Raw genomic sequence first — 19,456 nt, 5'->3', positions numbered from 1 at the left:
ATATGATCAAGAAAGTCATCTTCATGCTGTAAATGGTATGGACACATGTGTAAACATTTCCTTAAAATTAACTATGTGATAACTAACTGTCTGTGAGGACTACTGTCATCACAGGGATTGATAGTTTACAGCCGGCTTTCCTGAAAAATGTTTTCATGACTAAGCAGGGAAGACACCAGAGCACGTTCAACATTTTCTTCAGACGCCCTTGATCATCCATTACTCTTCCCTTTACACAGACAACCAGTAAAGTTGTCCGTGTTGGTTTGAATTAACTGATTATGCCACCAGTTTCTACAGAATGTATGTCAAACTATAACTATAGATTCAAATTTAGCAAACTACAAAACACAGAAGGCTTCTTTTGTTCAGGTGTTGGCATGTTTGCTAGAGGTGCTGTCAAGGGGAAAAATAGAAAATGCACATAACTAAATCTGTCTTTTTTGCTCGTTGATTCTATCTTTAAAAAATCAACACCGTGCACCTCAACCAAGAGATATAACAAATTAGAACTCAGATTTTTTTTTACACCAGGTAAAATGATTGAAAAATTAATATATAATTCCCAGGTCTTACACACAATGTAATTCATGATAAATTCTAATTTCCTATTGGTAAAACAAAATTTTTCGACAAAGAAATATCATAAAAATATAAACAGAAATATAAATTCAATCAGAAAAAAAACTTTCTAACTGAAAATGCAATTATTACTCAACAATTTTTTTCTTAAAAAGATGCAGCAGTATAAATAAAATCATCCAAGTATCATTAAAAATAATTTAATTCCTTTCATAAACACACAAATTGGTGACACATATTACAATATTAATCAAACACTTAAATTTTTTTCAGCAAAATAATGAACAATATAAATTGAAAAACAAAATTAGAAGTAATATATTCAGTCGGATATTACACTCAGAACTGTAAAGGTTTTAGCAAACACACTCTTGATTGAATACTTAGTTCTCTCCTGCTCTATATTATGCGCGATTTAAACAAACAAAATTGCATCTACCAATCACAGTTAGCTCAACTGCAATGTTATCAACATTTGTGCTCTTTTTAGTTATCCAGCAAAGAATATGTCAATAAATTAGTGGATGTGATCAATAATTTGAAAACTACACAAATATTATTTAAAATTGTTAACTACAGCAAAAAATTAAAGCCTGGCAGCCAGTAAAAAAGAAATAGTAATATTAACAATATTTTATGCAGTTGTAGTTTAAAATTTATATTATTGCTTTATTAATTCCTTTTTAAGCAAATTTTATTAATCGTTTGCATCCTTTGGTATATTGATAAACGAACCTCACCTTTCTACTCACTGCTTTCACTTGTCAATTTGCAAATTTAATGTACTTAAAAGAAAAAATCTTTTCTTTTTTTTTTAAATGGTAAAACTTTTTTTATTTTATTTTTTTTTCTTAGATTTAGTTTTCAAAGCAGTCATTACAAAGTATGTTAATAAACTTCTCCACATAATTACAAATGATTCAAAAACTTTGATAGTTTTTAGCCACTTATAATAGATTTTCTAACATCATTTCTTGAATTTAATAATTTTCCTTTACATTTCCAGCTATTTTATAAATAAATAAATAAATATACATATATATCTGTAGATTATTTGTACTAATCTGATCAAAGTATTTATTTTTATTCCTAAGACCACAATCTTTCTTTGATTCAATTTAAAAAGATAGACTATAGCAGATTTTAAAAGGTATAAAAACTTCCCAACTATAAACACCCTACCTATGTTTTCCAGTTCTTATTGCTGTAACTTCACTGTATAGTAAAGTAGTGAAATTTAATGACCTAAAGAAATTAGCTGTTCATGGATTTTTTTAAGAGGACGGGACACTTCTAGTTAGTTTTTCCAAAAGCTAAGAAAAACATTTAAAAAATCTCAATACTTTTGACTTATATTTGTGCTCTTCTAAAATTAATATTTTTATTGGAACTGAAAGGTTTTGTAAACACTAGCCAGATCATTTAAATGAAGTGATGTTACTTACTCGGCAACAAGTGTAAGAGAATGGTTAAAAATTTCCCCTTCTACTTAAAAAAGAAGGGGATGACTGACTTCTTATTGTAGAAGTCACAAAGACTACTTAAAGAAGTCTTTGTGACTTCTACAATGAGAGTGTTCATTTTCATATAAAACCAACCACTTTACATGAGCATTCAGCACAATTTATCTTTCGTCAAAATTTTTTTTTAGTATTTCATAATAAATTTCTAATGTTATCGTGATCCCAATTTCGATAGATTCTGTCAAATGCTGTATGTATTCCCAAAACACTGTACCATCATTTTTAGATTCAATAACGCCTGCTTGAATATGTTTAGCTAATTAGGTGAAATGAGCAATCATGAAATTTTTACAACATTCCTTGGTCTCTACATTCAAAAATGTAGCTTGTGTTTCATCCTATGTTGTGATTAAGTCAAAACATTTCCCACATTATTTTAGCACCCAAGGAATGTCAAGACCACTCGTTCAGTTTTGAACAAAACCAATTTTTTTCATGACACATGATCTGTTTTGAATGAGTTTATCAGCTAATAACTGAGTATTACCTTTCCACCCGCATTTATAAGCACTGTGAATCATAACATGACCATAAAAAAAAACAAATTTTCAATGGACTTCAGTGACACTGTCTTTTTTATTTTCAAAAATTAATCACACACATTAGAGATAGTGAGCAACAATAACAGCCACCATTACTTTATAAACGGAATAGATAAAATGGGTTATAGCAAGATTATAAATTGCTGGTAGCTACCATACACATACTGAATTACAGTGACAAGTGGTTTATATTAAATATCTAAGTAGTCAATTCTAGAACAGCCATCCTAATTTACATTAATGTAAATCTGAGAATATAAAAAAAGATTTCATATTTTACACATGAAATTGAAACAACAGAGAATAAATGACCATTAATCCTAATCTTATTTAATAATCTGTTTCATAAATATTTCTTGAATAACTTCCAAGATGTTAAGTGCAAACATGTTTACTAACCGATAAGAAATTTTGCAGACTTGTGATTCTACAAACTAAATATCCAAATTCAAATTAAAATTTGAAAATTTTAAATTTTACACGAAAAATGTTCAAACCAGCTGCATAAAGAATAAATGACCATTAATCCTAATCTTATTTAATAATCTGTTTCATAAATATTTCTTGAATAACTTCCAAGATGTTAAGTGCAAACATGTTTACTAACCGATAAGAAATTTTGCAGACTTGTGATTCTACAAACTAAATATCCAAATTCAAATTAAAATTTGAAAATTTTAAATTTTACACGAAAAATGTTCAAACCAGACAATAATATTTCTTTGCAATATTAACCTAAATGAGTTTATTTTCATACTGTTTAATATTCCCTATTAGTCCTAATTAATTAAATGAAAAAATCCAAATGAAGTATTTTTATCTCCTATTTTTTGTTTTCATCTCATTCTATTCATAAAAATAAAATACACTAAATTGCCAACTTGGGTATTTAAATTTTGATTGAACAACTATTTTGATTTTTTCACGAAGAAAAACAGGTAATGTTAAAAGACAAACAGGTTTTTATACTATGTAACGTACTTTTCCAAAAGCTCAGGAGAAAATATAACATTATAATTCACTTAACTGTTACGTCAGATTATAATAGTTGGGATATATGCTTGCTATAACCTAAAAAAATAAATTTATTAAGATGTTCAAAGACTGTCTATTACAATATTATTTTGATATAATTTCGTGGCTTTTCTAATGAGTACAAAATCTTCATTTATTAATCATATATAATCATGAATTTACTACCAAATAGTAAATAATTGTAAATAAATATGAATACTCTTTTCTTTACTTTTAACAAATTTCTTTTTGTTTATTTATTCAATTTAATTATTTTAAGTACTATTTTTTTCTTAAAAACGAATCATTTACAAAATAATTCAAAACTAAAATACCTAACTGAACATTTTGTTTAGAAAGAACTCAACCAAAACAGTATTACTTATAACAGCTCAAATTTAAACTGAACATCAAATGTGATAATAGTTCTAGGAGCATGCAAACCATCCAACCAAATTTCTTTTCTATTCCTATAAAAATACATAAAATCATCTTGCTGTTTATCACAGTATAAGACCAAATATATTTTAAACGTGTTCTCTTTCCCCATCCATTTATGAATAAAATAAATACAACAGATGAGCAAAATATTTGATAGGCTCAAGATAAAACATACAAGCTATGCATAATATGGATAGAGAAAGTGTTAAACTTACAGGCAGTCCAAGTGGAAATTAATTGTAATATCAACATAAATAAATATATTTGCAAAATTTCTTGATTACTGTCAAATCTGTGTGTCTTTGCTAAATGATGTTGCATTAAAAGGAACACTTAAATTCCTATTAAAAATGTAATAAAAAGGGATTTTGCAGGGAACGGACCCTAACAACTTTTACAAAAGTAACAGTCTTTTGAAAACTAGGTTTAAAATGACCAATCATAGAACTCACATAACCATGCTCAGCATAATAAAAAATCACACATCTATCATATTTTTCAACTATCTCGCTCTATGAGATACACTAAAATACAAAAATTAATATTAAGCATTACTTAACATTAACAAAAAAAATTGCCTTCTTGTGAATTCAAACCTCAGAAAATGATAATGACTGAAACGTTTATTTTAATTTTTTTTAAAAATGCCTATTTAGATATTTTCATCAATATAATAGCAAATATAATTAAATTAGTTAGTGAATAATTTCTTAAAACTAATAACTACTTTATATATATTGTTAACGTAAATGTTTTGAAAAGTCAATCATTAGAAAAACAAAGATCCTAATTGCCTATGGAATATTACAGCCAATAACAGGACAATTGATTGATTTTATATATCAATGATATATATAAAAATTAAGAGAAAAATTTAGTAGTTTGGTAAATATAAATAAACTACTTTTGAAACTGGAAATCAGACATAATTAGAAGACACGTTAGGAATTGCCAATCCATAGTGCAATGAACAGAAACATTTTTACAAACAAAATTAAATAAGTATTTTAACATTACAATCGAAATTGTAATATGCAAATAACAAAATATACTAAAAAGTAGGAATAAAAGAGCACTTACAGATTCTAAACATAAAAGCCTAGCAAATCAATGTCTTTTATTATATTTAAATTAAATTTCACTTCTATAAAAAAAACAGGGGATGAATTTGACCACTTTACAAGTTTCCACAAAAGGAAATTTTATTCAGGGAAAAATAAACATCTCCCTTCAGATAGTGTTCAATTGTTTATAATGTTTCTCTGATTGTAAACTTACCCCCATTTAAAACAATCAGCAATACATTGCTAAATACAGGAGTGCCAGTCGTTTTAAACAAACAACCAATTAATATTTTATTTTTGAAAATATGTGCTGATTAATACATTAATTTTTAAAAAAATTGGCTTCACTGTTGCGACCACAGGAAAAATCTATTGAGAATTAAATATTTTTTTCAAATCTCATGTTTCTTGAAGAGGTGTTCAAGAAAAATGACATTCTCCTCTTCTAACAATCTAATACTTAATTTTTTATTTTAAATATGTAATTTTTAAAATAAAACTTATTAAAACACAATTAATATACAACAACATAAGAATATTACTTATCATGTAAACACTAACAGTAACAAAATATAATAAAATATTTTTAAGGCATCTTAATGATTTGTCAATCAATCCTGAGTAAATATTCTAATAAAATATCACTAACTAAAATGCTTTGGTGTAATAAATCAATAGAAAAAAACAGCAAATACAACAGCTGTACAAAATAAGAAATCCTGAAAAAAGAAAAAACTTATTAACTTGAATAAAAATAAAATATTCATTTATATATTAAACATGAACATCAAAAGTTAAAATGTGTAATATTACTATTTAGTAGAGAGAATTTTAAAATGAATGTCTGGACTCAAAATAACTAAGTTCAGGGATCTTATCTTAACTTTTTTTCAAAATAAGGAACAGTGTATTATCTTATAGAAGTTCATATTGCTTTTCTTCATATTACCAGCAAAGAAAATCATGTAATACTACTAATTTTTTTAATGACAATATTCTTGTAACTAAATCAAACATACTGCACTATTATCTGATATACAAATTCCATGGAATGACAAAATTTAGTAGAAAGCCAATAGCAAAATATATCAGAAATGATGGATGAGTGTAAAAAGGATAATTATTTCTAGAAAGGTAAATGTATTGGTAGGTAGTGTTGCTCCCTAGAAACAGTAAGCAATCAGTAACAGTTGTAAAACAAATGAAAATCAAATTTTGAAAGATATTTAAATATGAGGCATGTTTTGAAAGGTCTGTTTTGAATTTTCAGCCTATATATGAGATGTAAACAGTTGGCGATTGCATAGCCCAGTTACTTTAATCTATAATCAGCTGTTAGCAACAATAGTTTAGTAATTTTTTTTGCCAGTTGTTTATATTCCTCCATTTATAATCAATACTACAATTCATGATCCCAACGAGTGTGAAGTATAAGGAGTAATCAGATTTTTTACAGCACAAAACAATTCTGTTGCTGAAATTCACAGACAAATTTGTGGCTTTTACAAGCCAAATATTATGAACAACAATAAAGTAAGAAAGTGGTGCCATTCATTTCAAGAAGGGCAAACAGATTTTTTAAGAAGGGCCATGGGTGAAAACTGTGTTCGATTGAAATAGCTGACAAAAGAATTTGAGAAAATCAGTGATTCATGTATCATAATTATCTTTGACATTTCCTGATATTTTACAATCTTTGATTTATTAAGTTTTGACTGAAAAATTGTGTGCCAGATGAGTGCCAAAGGTGTTAACTGACACACAAACACACAACGAAAAACATCTTGCTGCAACACATGAATTTTTACTGCATATAAAAATGAAGGTGAAGAATTGTTTAATCACATTATAACTGAAGATGAAACCTGTATTTCTCAAACATGAAAACAAAGCAGCAGTCAATGTGATGGTGGCATTCACTATCTCCTAGACTGACATTCACACAAGAACGTTCTTGCTTATTGAATTTAGTGATTACGGAATTAATGTAAATGTCAATACATATTGCAAAATGCTAAAAAAATCTTAGAATAACAATAATAAACAAATGATGTGGAATGTTACCATGTGGATTTTGTTTTTGCATGACACATGACAAATGAGACGGTAAGGTGTTGGAAAAAGTTAATTATAAAATTTTCAATCATCCCCTATAGTCCTGATTTAGTTCCCAACGATCATTTTCTTTTTCTTAACCTTAAACGTGGCTTAAATCACAAAGGTTTAACCATGAGGACAAACTGAAGAATGGTATTATGTAGTTTAAGCTACTGATAGTGAAATTTCTTGAAGAGTGAATGAAGAAACTAATTAAATGCTATGGAAAATATGTTGAAGTTGAAGGCAGCTATGTAAAAAAGTAGTAAACAAATTTAGTTTTATGCATAATTAAGCTTGTTCATATTTTTCGGTTTTATTTTTATTTCAAAACAGACATTACTTTAAAATCACTCCTCATAAATAAACTGTAAATGTTTGTGGCAAAACAATTTATTAAACGGTTTTTGGCATTTCAAAGCATGGATGTAAAAATGATTTAATGTAATTTTTCCCATAAAAAAGATGGTTTGTTTGTTGTATGTGCTCACATTTTTATTTCAGTTGCTATTGGTGAAGAATGGACCAATGTTGGTGCGCTGGGCGGCTGTGCGCAGCACACCTATGATCCATTTGTTCGAAAGATATACTTCTTGATATGAACGATTTATTCAAAATTATATTTGTGTTTTGGGGATAAAAAGGAAAACATTAGGGTTAGAGCTGTTTTTAAAAAAAACATTTCAAGAAACAGCTAAAAATGTTCAGGATTTTGAAACTCTTTGTTGTTATTGGTACACTAAATTCATCAACATTATTTAGTTACAATTGGCAAAAAAATTTAACAAAATCATGTAATGAAACTTAAACCATGTAACATTTTCATGGCGGGCCATATGTCCGCCTTTTTTTAGTAAACTATTAAAAAAGTCAGGAAAATAACTTAAAAAAGTGTTTAAAAAACTGGATTCTTTAAAAAATGGAATAAATTAAAAATAGTTTCTACTTTAAATTTTAATATGGCTTATCACAATATTGACAGGAAAATGCAAACATGTATAAGATGAGGTTAACTAATAAAAAAAGTAGACAAAATTAGATATTAATAAAGAAAAATTAGAATTACTCTTTTAGCAAACAATTAGAAACACACTACTAATAAAAGGAGCTAAAATATGATTCAGTAACCCACAAAAGCATTTAAATATATATTTCACTATTATATAAAGAGGAAATGTTTGTATGTTAACAAAAATCTCAAGAACCGCTAAACTAATAGTTACCAAATTTTAACAATAGCTTGATTATATAATTCAGATTGTCACAGACTAAATTAAGATGAAGAATTATTTATTAAAACGTGTAAATAATAAATGATCCATTATGGTGCTGCATTTCTCATTCCGATCACTAGGTGGCAAGCTGCTAATTCTCATCCTCCTTTCTTATGGCGAGTTGTTCCTGCAGTTGATTTGACACCAAAAGTCTTTAGATATCAATTAATTGTTCTCATCAGTAAATCTGATTCTGAAAAATATTCATTGTTGTTCCAAAATATTCTTCATCTCTGACTTCAGTCCATTTTTGTCAATCCATTGAAATAAAACTTTGTAGTTTAGTGTATGTTGAAGATTTTAACAATTTGTTTAGCTATTTAGTTGATCAAATTTTTTCTTGTTTGATTTTCTCAAGGCAAATATTTTGGATGTAAAATGCTGAAATCCAGACTGTCTCTGACAACACTTGCCACAAGGCCTATGGCATCTATAAGAATGAGTGAAAATTTCAAGTGTGAAGCTCAACTCTTGCAAATGAGAACATCAGCTGCAAATAGACATGCAAATAAAAGAACCTGAATTAGAGAAATACATTTATTAGAACAACAGGCAAAAACATCATTTCAACGACAACACAAATCATCAACTGAATGTTTGCATCGGCTTAATAACCAACATATTTGTTCTATACAGAACAGACGACGTACTTCTATGTCAACGGCTGCTTTCAAATATCAGCCTAATTTTGATTATATCAATTTAATACATATTCAAATTGGCACAATAAATAAACTATAGAATCATTGTTGTGCCAAGAAATGAAAGGATAAAGTGACTGGTATGTAAAATTTCTCTGCCACAGCTTTAAGTACTACCAGAAACTCTGAAGGAATTGATACTAGGACCTCATCCATTACCAAAACATTTTCTCGATAATGCAAGGAAGTACAGAATAGAAGTATAAAAATAGAAGTACTCTATTTCAAATGACTTCTTTTGGTGTAAAAGTTGTGAAAAAGAATATTATACCAACATTTAGGATCCAAGGATAAGTGCCACAGAATACGAAGTTCAAGTCATGCACGTAATTAAATTATCAATTTTTACAAATATACTTTGTTTTGGATGCTGATCAGTTATCGCTTCGCTCAAATATAGTTCTGACCTTAAAAACAGAACTAATAGAAACCTTGCAAAATGTTTTGCAAGAGAATAATTTATCATAGAAATATGAACAGTTTAACTCCTTGAGCTATTAACTCCATAAGGAGTTAACAGTTATTAGTTATTGTTATACATACAACTAATTACTAAATACATGACATGAGAAGTGCAGCACTGTAATGGTTTATTATGTACACATTTTATAAATAATATTTCATCTTAATATAGCCTATAACACTTCGGATTACATAAAGAAGTTACTGTTAAAATTTGGTAATATTAGTTTAGTTGTTCTTGAGATTTTTACTAACATACAAATAAACACTTCTTCTTCTAATTTCTATATATATATATATATATATATATAGAAATTTTATGATTCAAATTACTCACATTCATAAAAGTATCAAAAGCATATCCATCAGAGTCTGCATCCCACAGACAACGACATGCTATTCTTACACCAGATCCCTTTTGTTCACCCAACACTACATGGACCATTAATTTGTATTTTTTATAGTTCAGTTCTGAAATAAAATTACATTATAATCAGATATTAAATATGCTACAATAACGAATTTAAGTAAACAACCTAAAAGCAATTGACACTTACTTATGTATATTAACAATAAAAAAATATGTATGCTAAACAGTTATTAAAATAAATTCAAAAACTAGAGAATGCTTAAAAACAATTTAAAGGTGCTACTTCTTTGGTCACCGAAATCTATAACGCAATCGTGGACTTAAACCATTGTAACACACAAGTGAGTTTCTGCTGAATCCCTAGTCTGTAGGGATTATAGGCAATGAATGCAGAGATTCTGCTGCTGAAGACATATGTAGCCAACCATCTTTCACCAATCACGTTACTACATGCGCTTTTATCAATTATGTAAAACACGCTCTTCAAGCAAAGTGGCAAGGTGACTGGACTGACCCAGTGGATAATAAACTCTGATATATTAAAAACACTGTGTTGCCATGGGACTTGTCTTTCATAAAACTTCATCGATTGGAAGTAGTCCTTTGTCAATTGCGGTTAGGCCATACCAGAGTCACACACAGATGTCTAATGTCAAAAGTAAATGCACCAATAATTGTAAGATGGTGCAAATAATATGTGTGCCGTTTAAGTATGAGCTACATCCTTGTGGATTGCATTTGTTGTGCAGTCTTGGGTTGTAAATTTAAATTGCCCAGGAACATTCGACGAATCCTGGGCAACGATAAAGTTTTGGACTGTGTATTTTTATTTCTTAGAAGTATTAGTGTGTTAGATACCTTTTAACAGTGTTACAAATTTCATTTAAAATTTTTCTTATCCGAGAAGGAGCCTTTTACACTCCTCTTGGAGTTTGTTATTTTTTTATTTTTGTTTTAAATATATATTATATATATATATATATATATTATATATATATATATATATAGTTATTTTTTAAATACTACTTATTTAAGTTTTTTAACTGTGATAGTAGTTTTAATAAATTTTTAGCGTTAGCTGTGATAGTAGTTGTATGTTTTTGTGAATATTTTAGATTTTTATTTTGTCTTTTAATATTTTAGTTTAAGTTTTAGTTTGTTTTTTTGGTTTAAATTTTGTTTTTGTTAGATTTTATATTTTGTTTTTATACTTTATTTTTGTTTTATGGGCGATGATAACATGTAAATGTTTTTCACCCCAGCAAATCTAACAGAAATGCAAAAAATCACCTTAACTTAAAATCACCTTTTAACTTATTGTCACAGTTTTCTCTCACCAAAGTTAACTGAAATGTTACAGTTAATGTTACAGCTTAGCAAATAACTCAACTTATTACTTTATTTTACACATGTTCAATAAAAAATTATATGAAACGGCATTAATAATGATAATGTTCTACAATAGAGTCCAAGTGACAATTAAGCATTCATACTCATTTTTATTAGTCACTCAATTCATCAGGCAGCATCATCCTCAAAAAAATCATCATACTACTTGTAAATAAAAGAAGCAATCTAAAAGTATGTTTACCACTGCTACAACGAAATGCCATATAATGACCAATTAAAGATAAATAACTGGTGTGCTTGAATGAGTTTTAACATTTGTCTGTAATTAGTGTACAATTAACCAAAATGAATTTTTGGGTATTAAATTTGAATAGCTGTGATTTAATGTTGTAAATGAGTACATTTGTATTTGTCTTAGAAGTATACATTTAATACTTTGTTTTTAAACCCTAAAATTATTGGTTTCTAACTTTTACTAATTATCAGAAAATATGTTTTCCATACTAAATGACAATTTTTTATTACTTATTAGACCATAATAAGTTTAATTACAAACAATATAACTGATCAAAGTAACATCAATATCAGTGAAAAATGGAACCATTATGGTGTTTAAAGGGGAATGTTTTCAAAAATCATAAATAATCACAGCATGTCCAGTGTAGTTAAATTATCTTGAAGTAGAACCTACAATCTTACTCTTAAATCTTATAATTGTTTTAAATATTTTTTAACTTTTTATCACTGTTTAACTTTTAAAAATTTCTTAAAACGTAAACATTCTTAAAATAGATTTTTGTAAAAGTTAGTACTCATATCCCCACATTATATCAAGGTGTTTCACAACTTTTATGTTAAGTTTCACAAATTTGTTATTTTGTAAAGCAAAACATAAATGTCAAAAAAAACATAAAGAGAATTATTGAAGACTGAAAAACTATTTGAAGACCGGGTTTGAAACAGTTAAATATTCTAATTTTTAATAGTAAACAAAAACAAAATTACATAATTTAAACATTACAATAATAACTAAATTCTACAAAAGAAATACTAACCTTTTACTTTATTTTTAATATTTACTGATATTGTTTTAACCCATTCATCTGCCATTTCAGCAGAATACACTTTACCTTTGAGATGCTCAATTAATACAGAATGAATAATTTCACGAACTGTTTCTGATTTGAATCTGTAAACAAATAACAAAAATAAGACTGTAAGTGTAACAATTACCATAATTAATTAATACAATATACGAGGGCAAGTCAAAAAATAAAGCGAAATTAAAAAAAAAATCAATATATTTATTTGTACTTGCATAAATGATACGTGCATTATTTTTCAACATAATCCCCACCTACTATGCATGTAGTTCATCTTTTAACAAGCTTTTGAATTCATTCCTGGAAGAAAGTTTTTGGTCTGGTGTGTAGAAAATGTTTCACCACTTCTATGACCTCATCCTCAGATTGATAATGATTCCCTCGCAACTCTTCTTTAAATGGGCCAAAAAACTGAAAATCGCTTGAAGCCAGGTCTAGTCCAGACTGTATGGATGATGGTCCAGCAGCTCAAAACTGAGATCTTGAAGGCAAAGGACTGCCTTTTTTGGCCATATGAGGTTGAGCGTTATCCTGAAGCAAAATCATGCTTTTAGAATGTTTACATCTTTTGGATTTGATTTTTTGCTTCAGTAAATGCTCACAGTAGTTGTCACTGTTTACTGAATGACCTTTAGGTGTGAAATAAACCAAAAGTAAACCTTCAATATTCCAGATTATCATCATAATCACCTTTACTGCACACATCTTAGTTTTGAACTTTTATGCTGTGAGAGATGAAGTATGTTTCCACACTGAACTTCGTCACTTACTCTGGGTTCAAAGTGATGGATCCATGTCTCATCAACAGTTATTATTCGCTTAAGAAATGAGTCTCCATCTTCGTAACATTTCAAAAGCTTCTGGAAAATTTTCAGATGATTCTCTTTCTGGGTGCTGGTCAATTGACGTGGGTTCCAAGTCAATTGAAAATGCTGAACCATGGCTTATATTCAACTCACTTGCAATGCCATCAACTGTATTCGTCAATTACAGAGAATCATTAGTTTAACTGCTTCAATATTGTCAGGAAGACGTAACTTTGCGGCTATTCATCTCAGAGAGAAATCCTACCATTTTTAAAATTATCAATCCATTCACAGATCTTGTTTCCACTCAAACAACTCTCTCCATATTGCTGCTGCATTCAACGAATAATCTTTGCTGGTTTCACCCCTTCTGAACTGAGGAAATGTATCACTGCTCACATTTCTTCCTTGGTGTAATTAGACAAAGGAGTACTCGTTTCAAACAGACTTTTAAACACTATCACAGATACCTAACAATGAAACAATACTTTAATTGAACAGCTGATAGAGGTTATTGATAGTGAGTTATAGCAGAATAATCATTGCTGCCATACATGTGATTGGGAGGGAAATCAAAATTTCCCTTTACTTTTTGACTTATCTTCGTATTATCAACCCTTAACCACCAACATACTGAACCCTAACAAATTATGCTGGAATCCACAGACAGTTATGATTTTCATCCTCTTATGCTAACAACCTGTTTCAACAGTCAAAATATATTTTATAATAGCTAGAGTAAGTAGATAATTTTTTTTGTACCTATCTTTCTGTAATTATTTACACAGGGCGTTTCATAATGTTCTTAGGAGTTAAAAAATTCGGTACAAAAAAAGTATTTCACTTACCTAAATGAAAGTTGTATGAGGTGATGCAGGGACTCAAACAGTTTTTCTTAAGATCTATAAATGTTCAATATGTGCTCCTCTGGTGACACGGCATACATCAACACGAAAGTCTAGCTCTTGCCAAACGCGTTCTAACATGTCATTTTCGATAGAGTTGAGATTGCATTGATATTGCGATCCTTTAGCTCTGCGATATCGTGCGACATTGGTGGGATAAACACTTTATGTTTCACGTATCCCCAGAGAAAGAAATCGCATGGCGTGAGGTCTGGTGATCTTGGTGGCAACAGCATAATGTGTTGGTCTTCTTTAGACGCACGTCCTATCCAGCGCCGAGGTAATGTGTTAAGGTACTGTCGAATCTCTTTATCAAAATGGCAGGACAACCATCTTGTTAGAAAATTAAGTCGTTGAGTAGTTGAGGCATAAGCCATAACTGTAACATATCCAGGTATATCATGCCAGTTACTGTCGTTTCCATCAAAAAGAACGGCCCATACACTGCCTCACGAGTGATCGCACAAAAAACGTTTACTTTTGGAGAATCCCGAATGTGTTCCACATAAGCATGTGGGGTTTCAGTTCCCCAAACTCGCACGTTATGACGGTTTACTTTGCCGCTAATATGGAAGTAGCTTCATCGCTGAAAATTACCTTGTTTAGAAAACCTTCATCTAACATCTTTTCCTGTAACTGTAAACAAAAATCGAGACGCTGTTACCTCCATCAGAAAGACGCTGGATTAATTAAAGATGGTACGGTTTGCATAATAAACATTTACCGAAAACTCTCCACACTGTTGCTTTCGGAATTCCTAATTCTCGGCCTGCAGCCGCAGTCGAGTTTGACAGGCTGCGAATAAAACTTGCACGCACACGTTCGACATTGACTTCTGAGGTTGATGGACGACCAGTTGATTTTCGCTTGCACAAGCAACCAGTTTCACTGAATTGTTTATACCATTCACGAATTGAATTGTCACTTGGTGGCTACTTATGAAATTTCAACCGAAACGCACGTTGCACAGAAATTACAGACTTTGACAAGTGAAATTCTAACACACAAAACGACTTCTCGCTTCCCGTGGCAGCCATTTTCTATACTGTCGACGCCTAGCGGTTTATTAACTGCCTAGTATATGTGGAAAAAACTATTTGAAGTACTCTTTCGTACAGTACTTGAATTTTATTCTTATGAGTGAAATAGTTTTTTGTTAATGAATTTTCGAAACTACGAAGAACATTATGAAACGCCCTGTACTACATCCAACTTAATGCAAATCTAAGAAACCAATACAAACCTAAGCAAATCCAAAACTAAGAAGGAAATTACACAGCTGGAAAATGCAGTAGTATATTAATTTCTACTGCAAGTATAATTAAAAGTTAATGGAAAACACAATGGCTTCACAGTATTTAAGTTAATACAAATTGATTTTGGGTGTTCCAAGTTTTAAAATATTTATATAGCAGTCCAGAGGCTCTTAATAAAAGAAACATTATTAAACTTGACTTTTGTAATGCAAAATGAACAAATATTTAAACAGTACATTGAAATTATCTAAACTACTATTTTTAATCTTGTTCATATGTGATTGATTGTATCTTCTACTGCACTGTAACAGGGATCTTATTTTTAAATACAGTATAAATAAAAATAAAAATGTAAAAATACTAAGTTATTTAAGATTAAATTTAGCTACTTATTTATTTCATTCTGTCTTTTTGAACTGATTTCAATCTCAAATACCATATTTGGTGTGTTTTATGCTTTATTTTATCAAAGTATTTAATTACAGTAAAACAAAAATTTGGATGTTAACTAATGTCCTCCCCATTTTTGTACAGTTAAATCATCTTTGTAATAGTTTAATCTCAACCTGCATCTTTGTAACAGTTTAATCATGCACACCTTTGTAAGCTAGTTAATACCTTGTGTTAAATTTTGGTTATTTTGAGCGACTTTTTAATATTTTTATTTACATTACACGTTTTATCATGTATATATGTGATTTGACTTTTAAAGTCTTGATAGAAAATAACAAAACCAATTTTATGAAATGTAACAGAACTTTATTACACATTTTTACTCTAATTTTATACATAATTTACCATGAATTAGAAAATTATTATTAAAATTTTTAAATATTTTTTTTATTTTTACAACATTCATACATACTTAATTTTCAAATTTAGATTTTCGTAATATATCAGAAATTTGGTATGATTTTTTTTTTTAAGTGGAGTATATTTTGTTAATAAAGTTTACTATTCTAAACAAAATATTCTAAATCACAACTTCAATAAAAATTGTATTATAAATCTATTTTTTATAAAACCTAAATTTACAAGAGGGTTAAAAAACTATTGAAATAACAAATGAGATAATTAATAATAAATGAAATAAAAAAAAATAACTATCATAACATCACTAACAGGTCTACTTTAAAAAGAAAATATTTAATGAGATTAGTACATGCAACATTCAAGGTATGATAAACTGGAAAACAACTCTTGATTATCATTAGAATCATAAAAAAATGTTCCTCAATACTTTCATGCATTCATCATTACTAAAATTATTTAAATAAGCCAATCATCACAAATATTACTGAACCTTCTGGAGATGGTTAGATTATTTGATGGTTTTATTATTGAAGTTAGTTTTTAAGTTGAAATTATAAACCTATAGGGCTGTTAATTAAACCTGTTTATTCTAATGGGAATTTAAAAACACTTTTAAATAAAACAAAATTTATGATATTCTAAGTCTTACTTTACTTTTAGGTTTCTCATGTAAAAAAAAACACAACAAACTGTCCAACAAATAGAATTATTATTAATTAAAAAAATTATTATACACAAGTTAGAATACAATCAATTCTTTACTGAATTTGAGAAAATTCAGGGAATGTAGCATATAGTAATATCTGAATATTTCCCTACACTAAAAATAAATTATTAAATTAACAAAAATACCGAACATATATTGATAACTCAGTGTGTGGGTATACATTTTTGTAATAGTTTAACTGCTCATAGATCTTACTAATAATAAACTACTTTTTCAAACAGCTAAAAGAACTTCATTGAAGGTATAACACTTTTTAGCATTGAAATAATACTTAAGAATATGACCAAAATAATATTGAAATATTACACCTAAATTATATAAAATAAAATTAAAATTTACAAACACATTTTCAAATGCAGAGCTGAATTGTTACCAAAACTTCACAACAAACAACTGTTATAATATTTAATTTTAAAATAAACTCAACAATAAAATAAGTTCTTAAAACTTTAAGATTCTACAATAGAACTCTGATATTATCATTATCATCTCTACAAGAGAAATCAACAAATAAAATTATGGAAGTGAAAAACATTGCATAAAATTAAAGATTATGTCCTTAATTTTTCTGAAATGCAAAACAAATTATATCAGTGTAGCTGATGCTTTACTATTCTATGAATAAAAATCATAGATGGAATATCTATTTTTTGTTTTTTTAAATATATATTTAAAGGTGTATTATGTAAAAAGGATGTTTAATGAAGGTAATTGGGTGTTTCATTAGACAACTAAATCAACTATATAACAAAACAGACCCTTCGTAATGACTAAGTACAGACTAGTTTAGAAATTTAGTTGCTTTGGAAATGATAATAAACCAAAATAAATGTTGGCATCCACGATTTATTGGCAGTTCCTATGGCATCTAAAAATCTGATTATTCCTGTCATTTCTTTAACTACTTAAAAAATTATTTTTTAACAATCACCATAAAAAGCATTTAAAAATTCTGAATAATTTCCAAATCAAGTAGTGGTAGTAATAAGTGAGGTTAGGAGATAAAAAATGAAAGTGGTCATAATCAAGGGTATTGATATAACATTATGTACTAGACAATTGTCTACTATCAATAAAATCATGTGATCTACAGGTGAAATTGTCATTTACAAAAAATTTGCAATGGTAGCAATGCTTTTGAATTTGCTGTATACTCAAAAGGCAAATATTTTATTCATAAAAAAAATGTTGTTTATATAATTTGTCGACAACTTAAGATGGCAGTTTATCAGAGCCAACTATACTTCCAACATAATGGTCAGATACTCTACCTCCATGGCACTAACTTTCTTTGACATTAAGTGTTTTTTTGTAAAAGGCATTTTAAAAAAAAATTTTCTTGCCAGTGTTAAAAATATCTTCAGAGGGATAATTCTCCAGTATAGATGTCGTTTAACAATTTCACATTTCATTGCTGAACATTTTAACCTCACCACATATAGCTTTAAACAAAGTGCAACTAATCTCTTAAATTTTTCAACTCTACCATTTAGTAATACTATGCCTCAAGAACCACCAACATGTAGTTGTTGGACCACAGGTTTACAAAGTCAGATTTATTATTAATAAAGAAACAAACAAAAAATGACAAGAAAATCGAACTGAAATAATAGTATTAAACTTTAACTACTGCCATCAGTATTCAATCTATTTGTCTTTGAAGGCCACAAAACCAGTAACCCTTAACATCAACAGCAAAGTGGCACTTGATTTAATCAAAATGTATTTTTTATTTCCTACAACATGAATCAACTATAAATTATAATCTTAAAATTTACTAGTTGTATAAGTAAGCTATTACACTATTTCCTTTTGTACCGATAAATGAGATATGATAATTTAAAGATTATGTAAAAAAAAAAACTTACTTTTCTTCTAGAGAAGGTCTCATTGCAAAATGTCCAATAGGTAGTTTATCCTCTTTCATTTCATATCGCGACAAATCAGGAAGTTCCACGTGTACATTTTCTGGATCATCATCAACTAAATTTTTATCTTCACTGTTAGCCTGTGACATTTTTCTTATATTAATTTGTTTTTCTCTCTCTTGATTGTTGTGTTAAATTTAAGGTTATACTTCAAAACATAAGCTGCTCAAATATAAAGAAAATGTATAATCTCAGTTAAAATTCAAATTGGTTATTTTCACCGCAAGACTAAAACAAATCAGTTAAAACTCAATGACAATCAACATCTTTTAAATGTTGCACGTTAAATCCACAAACATCCTTCCACTACAACCGCTAACAAACTTCAAAACATCACAGCCTTACGCCAATGTTCTATTCATACCCGTGTAAAAATTGATTAAAAATAAATTTGTAAATTTTTATCTCTGGATATCTAGCAATGCAACTTTATTTTTAATCACTATTGTCATTTCAAGTGGAAAGAAATAAGGTAACATCATCAGCCCAAAGGAAATT

The 19,456-nt window shown here is 28.6% G+C and overlaps 1 protein-coding gene across 2 annotated transcripts; it reads right to left on the bottom strand.

Annotated features, from left to right (window-relative positions):
- Nucleotides 1-766: 766 nt before the first annotated feature.
- Nucleotides 767-19,432, bottom strand: LOC142322176 (dynein light chain Tctex-type protein 2B-like). Of its 2 annotated transcripts, none has more exons than XM_075360950.1 (4): nt 18,899-19,432; nt 12,476-12,609; nt 10,038-10,171; nt 767-4,131 (listed from the first exon to the last, which is right to left on the bottom strand). In XM_075360950.1, exons 1-4 carry the CDS (start codon nt 19,045-19,047, stop codon nt 4,126-4,128), a joined length of 423 nt encoding a protein of 140 aa, XP_075217065.1. In that variant the 5' UTR covers nt 19,048-19,432; the 3' UTR covers nt 767-4,125. The 2 variants fall into 2 exon arrangements, with proteins under 2 accessions (XP_075217065.1, XP_075217064.1); XM_075360949.1 differs by having other exon boundaries at nt 767-5,885; nt 18,899-19,428.
- Between the last annotated feature and the right edge of the window lie 24 nt (nt 19,433-19,456).

The sequence above is a fragment of the Lycorma delicatula genome, chromosome 3 (genome assembly GCF_047948215.1).
Source record: "Lycorma delicatula isolate Av1 chromosome 3, ASM4794821v1, whole genome shotgun sequence".
Lineage (NCBI taxonomy): Eukaryota > Metazoa > Arthropoda > Insecta > Hemiptera > Fulgoridae > Lycorma > Lycorma delicatula.
Note: the sequence above shows the minus strand (reverse complement) of the source record. Positions and strands in the feature narration are given on the sequence as shown.